This window comes from Bombina bombina, chromosome 5 (genome assembly GCF_027579735.1).
Source record: "Bombina bombina isolate aBomBom1 chromosome 5, aBomBom1.pri, whole genome shotgun sequence".
In the NCBI taxonomy this organism is placed as follows: domain Eukaryota; kingdom Metazoa; phylum Chordata; class Amphibia; order Anura; family Bombinatoridae; genus Bombina; species Bombina bombina.
The window spans coordinates 1,101,997,923-1,102,005,922 of NC_069503.1; the positions used below are offsets into that span (position 1 = coordinate 1,101,997,923).

The 8,000-nt window shown below is 33.8% G+C and overlaps 1 protein-coding gene across 1 annotated transcript in view; it reads right to left on the bottom strand.

Moving 5' to 3' along the window:
- Window positions 1-7,716, bottom strand: part of KCNK9 (potassium two pore domain channel subfamily K member 9) — a 263,600-nt gene extending 255,884 nt beyond the window's left edge. Inside the window, exon 1 of the mRNA XM_053713212.1 lies at window positions 7,131-7,716. Within this exon, the coding sequence (XP_053569187.1) occupies window positions 7,131-7,716 (586 nt within the window). The remainder of the gene's footprint in view (window positions 1-7,130) is intronic.
- Between the last annotated feature and the right edge of the window lie 284 nt (window positions 7,717-8,000).

Here is an 8,000-nt window from a genome sequence, read left to right on the forward strand (position 1 = left end):
TGGAGCTAGGAAAGAGTGTGGTTACCTTTAGATCAGTTGTCTACATACAAATATATCTATAGAGAGAAAAAGAGAAAGAAAAACAGGGAGAAATATAGAGGCAAATAAAGAGAAAGTGAGAAAAAAGCGAGACAAAGAGAGAGAAAAATAGACAGAGAGAAACAAAGGGAGATAGAGTAACAAATAGAGAGTAACAGTAGTAATACAAAGATTGAGAGCAAGAGAGAAAGACACTGTTTCATATACTACTACAATAAATGATGGAGTACAGCAGGTTTTTCGTTTTGTTTGACTTCACGAAAACTCAGTTGCGTCTCAGTGAAACGAGCCCTAAGTCTGCCTAATATTAAATTAAAGGGACACTGAACCCAAAAAATGTATTTTGATATTCAAATAGAGCATGCAATTTTAATCAACTTTCTAATTTACTCCTATTATCAATGTTTCTTCGTTCTCTTGCTATTTCTATATAAAAGAGAAGGCATCTAAGCTTTTTTCTTAGTTCAGAACTCTGGACAGCAGTTTTTGATTGGTGGATGAATTTATCCACCAATCAGCAAGGACAACCTAGGTTGTTCACCAAAAATGGGCCGGCATCTAAACTTGCATTCTTGCATTTCAAATAAAGATACCAAGAGAATAAAGAACATTTGATAATAGGAGTAAATTAGAAAGTTGCTTAAAATGTCTGAATCACAAAAGAACAAAATTTGAGTTCAGTGTCCCTTTAAGATTAAATTTAAAAAAAAACATTTTTGGTGGTGTAAAAGGTAACCAGTTCCCCTACAACACAAAAAGCTATGTTGCTTCTACAACACAATACATGAAGAAATAAAAAGAGAGACACACTCAACTTGGGAACGACTATAGCATAATTGCTTGTTCTGAGGCAAGTTACCACCCAAGGAGGTTTTACATGAAAAATGTAAAAAATTATATATTTTTATATTAAAATTGATGCAAAACAAAATGTATACTGCCATCTTAAAATGAAAAAAATACGTTCATAGATCCCTTTCTCCACACACAGGTCGCTGGATCACAGGTCACAGCATTCAAGGCTCTTATTGATTGAGGTTAATGGCAGAAGATGAGAGTATAAAAAACCCAGGGGTCACAAAGAACAATGCACAAATGTCTCTCCTCTTTGTTTGTGAACTTTATTCTTGTGCTGTCTCTGCAATATGGGGAGGGTGGAAGTGGAAGGGAACTGTGGGACATTTAAACTAGTTATTGACATCAAGGATCGATAGTTTAAAAAAATTATGACAATTTATCTATCTCTCTATTTAGATATATAAAATTATTATTATACTTTATTTATAAAGTGCCAACAAATTCTGCAGCACTGTCCATGGGTACAAAATATAAAAGTACAACGATGATACAATATTTTTTAAAAGACAGAACAAAATGTATCAATCAACTACAGGAGGAATTGATGGCCCTATTCCCGTGGGAACATACAATCTAAAAGAGTAGGAGGGTGAGAAATAGGAGGTAAGGACTTCAAAGGTGAGAATGATGTTAGTACACAGTTAAAGGGACACTTAAATAAATCACACTTACTGAGGAACCTAATCCTACTGAGCATGTACACAAGTTCACAGGGTATACATATACTAGTCTGTGATTGGTTGATGTCTGTCACATGATCCAGGGAGCCAGAAAATAGGAGAAAAAATACATTTATCAGAAAAAAAGTCTACTGTTTATTTGAAATTCAGAGTAGGTGTTATTGCCTTATCGTTTTTTATAATGCACTTGTTAATTATGCAATTTTACTGCATTTAACGGTCCTTTAAATTAAGGCAATTATTAAGTAAGTGGATTTTTTTTGTTACTGGGTTGGGTGCTAAGCTTTCTTTGGACAAAAATGTCTTTAGGGAGCATTGCTATTCAATTGTTAATCCGTCCCATAAATGGTCAATGGTTGTATCCAAAGTAATTTGATGGGGAATGATTTAGATTTTTGGTTAAAAAAACATTAAAGGGACATAAAACCCATATTTTTTCTTTCATGATTTAGAAAGAGCATGCAATGTTAAGCAACTTTCTAATTTACTTCTATTATCTAATATGCTTCATTTTCTTGATATCCTTTGCTGTAAAGCATATCTAGATAGGCTCAGTAGCTGCTAATTGGTGGCTGCACACACATGCCTCGTGTGATTGGCTTACCCATGTGCAATGCTATTTCTTTGAGAAAGGATATCTGAAGAATTAACTAAATCAGATAATTGAAGTAAATTGGAAAGTTGCTTAAAATTGTATCCTTTATCTGAATCATGGAAGACATTTTTGGGGTTTAATGTCCCTTTAAACATATTTTTCAATCAGGCAAACGCATGTTATAAAATAGTTTGTAGAAGAGGAGGGTTGTAAATCATGAGTAGGTTATATATATAGTGACCACCTTTAGAAGCCAACACAATTATTGACCACCTCAGTATATCATTCAGGCATAATTACTTTTATAAATACAAACATTTTGTTAGAGTAATAATTACAATATTTATATAATATTTTTCTTCCACACAAGGAGACTCAAAGCTCTTAGTGCACAAACCATATCTAATGACTTATAATCGACAGCTAATAAATAATATTGATTAAAAAAACAGCTTAAAGACACTCAATGTATTGACCTCTGAAGGAAAAATGGTTTAGGGAGCCCACAACAATCTGAACTTGTAATTCAGAGGCTCAACCAGTATTGCACATGCTACAGTAAGCCACTTAGAAAACAGAACAATTATACCAAGTTATTTAATGATTTATTGAAAATCTCTCAATGATACAAATTATGTTAAATTACTCCTACCTACAGCTTGATGTTGCCTAGTTGCTCCTTTTTAAATAATTAGCATATATATCCAAAGTGAAAAAGGCACTTAAAAAAGTACAAAATGTATAATCCAATATAAAAATACAACCGTATATTTTTATATTGGATTAATACATTGTGTACTCTTTTTAAAAGTCTATTGAGTGTTTTTTTTCACTTTTGAGATATACACACACACACACACACAAAGGCTATTTAGGTTCTTCAGTTCAAAATATGAAATATGTTCTGACTACTGATGATAACTAAGTTTTAGCTAATACATTCTCTTCCTTACCTTTACACATACAAGTATCTTGGTTTATGATGTGAACATTTTAGAATATGTATTTTTTTTTTGCTGCTTGTTGAAAATGTGGATTTTTATACTATTCTCTGGAGCCTTGTTTTCAGGCACCAATATGATATAAACAGTTTGATAAGTATTTTCTCTACTAGATGATTACTGACTGGTGATCTTGTTACTGTATATCCAAGTTTAAATCCTTAAATTAATTATATGTTGCTGCACATTTGAAGGATTTGAGTCTATTACTGGCTCAAATCTATGGTATATTTTGACATTTTAAAAACATCCAGACACAAAATACAACACATTCTCTGTAGTAAAAATGAGGATGCGATATACAACAGGGAGTACCAAACCGTTCAATGCTACATACTCTTGTAAACCACACAAAAAGATGGACATGCATCAGGAGAAAAAAATACTGCTACTTACATAACTGCAATATGTTTTGTATAGTTTAGAGTTTTATGAGAAAAACAAGCTATGGAATTATTGCTTTCAAAACAATTTGCTTTATATAATGTTCTATATTTTGCTCTTTAATTGTATATGTTTACAAACATAATACAACATGTACTATAGCTTTCAATTGAGATCATAATCACATTTTTGTAACAGCAACTAGTTAGCAGACATAAATAATCATTTCCATTGTGCGTACTGTATACACTGTGATTGCAAGACAACAAAGCTATAATCCAGTATGTTGATTAAATAAGGGATGCATCCATACTGCTTATCTTCTATAGTTGTTTATCTTTCCCTTTAACCCACTGGATGCTAAAATGAACTTGCTGCATCCTCTCATGCAGACAGGGGGTTAAAACAAAGCCAAGCGTGAAATATAGTGTAAGATTCTATTTTTGGCAACTTGTAGACACTGCAGGCCAGATACTGCAGGGAGCTGTCCCTTCAGTACCAGGCTTTCACTCCACAAGCTAAGCATGCTTTCAAGACAAAACAGCATAGGGCTAAATTTGTGTGTTATATGTTCAATATATAATAGGGTTTTCTACAAATTAGTAAAATATTAAAGGGGAAAAAAGTAACCAGCAACACAATAATGCAATTATTCACAAATATACAGTATACTGGGATTTTTAAAGATATTTAAATATATTTTTGGGCTTAATATGACTTAAATGAAGAAGAAAAAATACCCTGTGCTGAAATATGGAATGCCTAAGCCACATAAACTGCTTTCAATACATTGCTATCTTAAAACTAGTTGTAATGTGTCCAATTAATGTCATTTTCTCAACTTGGACTGTCAGCTTAAACCATTATAATTGCAAACACAGTTAACACAGATTCTTAGAATTGGTATACTTTTAACTAGACTACAGCTTCTATGACAAGTAGAAATTTTAGTGGCAGGAAATATCTTAATCATTTTATAAAGCAGAATAGCAACCTCAGTAACATTTGACCTACAAAGACAAGAGTCCCTATTCTGATAATAGGAATTCTATAGCACTGTGCCACAAGAAATACAATTGTATTGTAAAACAAAGCCTAATAAATGCAGTTAGGTAGAATGAAGTTATACTATTTCCAATAAATTACATTGGTTTTTTTATACTTTGTGTATGTGCTAAATATAGGAGTTGACTACAAAAATCAAACTAATACTTTTGTAATGTTGGAGTAGAATATTATATTTTAAACATTTCATTTAGTATTAAACTTTGTGTGTGGGGGTTATGAAAAAATAGACCTAAATTATTGAAATTTATACTATGGAAACTTGAATGTTACTTACTCAAAATGTCAAGGATTGTTGTTTGTTTTGCTGTGAATTTACTGTGTTGGTAACGTGAGAAAGAATGAGTGAGTGAGAGAGCAAATGAAGAGAAAAAGATTGGACACAAAGTAAAAGGAAAGAGGAATCCACTGTTGAACATCTGTTTCCGGACCCTGATTGCTATTAAAAAAGTTACCTATTTTTTACAAATTTGTTTATACATAATGAAAACACCTTGACCTGAGTATTTCAAGGGTAATTGCAAAATGTATAATTAAGGTAATCCCTACCAGTCTGACAGCTTAATACATAAAACTGCAATCCTAAAAAAAAGTGAATTCATTATTGGAGTACAAATCCACTTTGTAGTGTTCAAATAGTATCCATAATGTAACCATCTGTCATTCTTAGGAAGCGGAGAAATGTATTGATGTATTATCCTAATAAAATCAGCTCACTGGAAAACATATGTTCGAAACCTGGTACATTTTGTTTGCAGTATACTATAACATTTATTATAATATATGTGGATAGAATAGATAGATAGATAGATAAATAGATAGATGATAGATAGAAAGATGATAGATAGATAGATAGATAGATAGAATACATGGTGTATTGTAATTTAGGGTTATTTACCTAAAATGTAAAAAATATGTAAGTTTACCTATATTATCCAACTGAATATTTCAATTGAAAGTTCAGAATACATGGAAAACCCAAAAGCATGAACTGTTTATATTATAAAAAAAACATTAACCAGAACCACATACATAATTTCCTCCAATTTGCAAAACCTAATGTATTTGTGAGTAAAATGCACATAATATATAAAGTATCTTTTTTTAGTCACCCAATACTAGGTATACACATTAGAAAAATAATTAAAAAAATTCATATGTCATACCTTATACAAAATACTGTAGGAAGTTAAAAACCATAAGCAAGCAATTGCAATAATGTCAAATGATTAGCTTAATGCAATGGCTCCATCCTAAGATCATCTGACTGTAAGGTGAAACTAATTTAAAATAGTTATTTACTGTGACTCATACACATTGGTTTCCTTACTCCATCAGACTTTAATTTATGTCACAGAAACATTGGAGATATATGTAAGTAACTAATAAGGCCTAAGTTAGTGGGTTAAAATGAGCAACATAACTTGCTTCAGAGAGTTAACTGGTATTTGGAGATGCATATCTGACAGTTTTTAAGTACTGTAAAGCAGTCTTTAGTCTCCTCAATTTGCTGGTATCAGATGGAGCTGTCCAGTTCACATACATTGCAGGGAGAAGAAAATCAATGGTTGCTTTGAAAATTACAAATCTGCTGGCTAATGATGTGTGTACAGAGTCAGCAAGACATAAACACATCTGGCTAGCGCAATAGGTGTCTGCTATTCAGCAATAAGGTGCAATCATTCATTTACTTAATGTATATTTTATAACTAACAAGATCTAAATGTGAACTATAAACAACTTATTCTACCAAATACATAATATATGTAAATAACAATAATTACCATTTATAGATCTAATAAGATTGTCTTAATAAAAAAAATAGAATTTAATGTAAAAATGATAAAATGCACACATTACATATATGCAGATTTATTTTTCACCCTTATTGAATTTTATTTCCTTAGAGTTATAGATATTACACATCAGTGTATCAGCAAAAATAAAACAAAACTGTCCAAAACTGCAAGCATTTCTAACACCATCAGACAAACTTGTCAAATGCAATGATTTCTTCATGCAGTAGTTAAAAAAAATTTTTAAAAAAAAAAGTAAAAAAAAAAGAAAGAAAAAGAAAGAAAGAAAGAAGCTATTAGCATTTGTGATTTTTAACAAATCAAACTCCTTAAAATTGCAATTTGATTATGATGTGGTGATTATTTGTATTTTTTATTTATTTTTTTAAACGAGGATATGGCTTAACCATTCCATATCTAGAACTGGTACAAGTAAAAGTTTTAGAAACACAAATGGGTTGAGGGTTCTCAAAGCCACTTTACATGGAGGATTTATATTAACCTCTTGTGTATCACAGGAGACTGGAACTGACACCAGCAAGTAAAGCCGAGTTGAGATAATCTTTGAAATCTTTGACAGTTTACCCAACAGTTAAATTAAATTAACCCCTTGGTTGCAAAAGCCAGATGAAACCTATTATATTGCAGCAATTTTAGCAAAAAAGGGGTTAATTTAAAATATTCTCCAAAGAGGATGGCAGGTGAGACTTACCTATAGTAGTGATGACAGTAATGGCAAAGTAAAAAGATCCAGCAAATTTCCACTGGACCCCTGCCCGGTGAGGCTCCGACTGCATGATGACCAGCTCCAGCTGCCTGTAGTCCTCGCTGGTGATGTTATACTTCCCCTTGAGACGGATCTCTTCTGCTTTAAGCTTCTCCTCCTCCCGCATCTCGTAGTCGGACTCTAGGGCATCAAAGACAGCGGCACCGACCAGCAGATAGGTGAACGTGCAGATGATAAGGGACAGAGTCCGCACGTTCTGCCGCTTCATGGCCACCAGCAACCGGCTAGTGAGGGGATCATGTCCCCCCGTCCTGGCTGAGAGGGCGCAGCAGCCGCTGGGAAGTTGCAGACAGCAATGGCTGGGCTGGCCACCTGAGGAGTGGGAGTGGAGGGGGTGGCTGTGATGGTGCTGATGGATGCAGGGTTGGTCACCTCTCCCTACTCCCTGTTCGTTTTCCTGGGATGAAGAAAGACACAAGAGGCTACTGGATCTCCTGGACCAGGTGCCCTGCAATCTGGAGGCTCTTCGCAGGACTTGCCCAAACCAAGCAGCCCCAGCACGCAGGGCCATCAACAACAACGACCTTTGTACAACACAGGTTTCTCCTTCCCAGATTTCTAGAGATAATTTCCCTTTCTTACTGATTCAGGACCCTGGACAGCAACCTCTCCTTTTTTGATTGCAACTGAAGGTCTTCTCTTTTCCCAGTCAGTTTCAGAACCCTGGATAGCACTCGTTCCGCCTTCGCCTCTTCAATGCTGTATGCCTTTCTTTGCCCAGCCAGATTCAGGACCCTGGACATCAAACGTTTTGTTTAACCTAAGGTAGTTTCCTTTAGCATGCTACTTCTGATC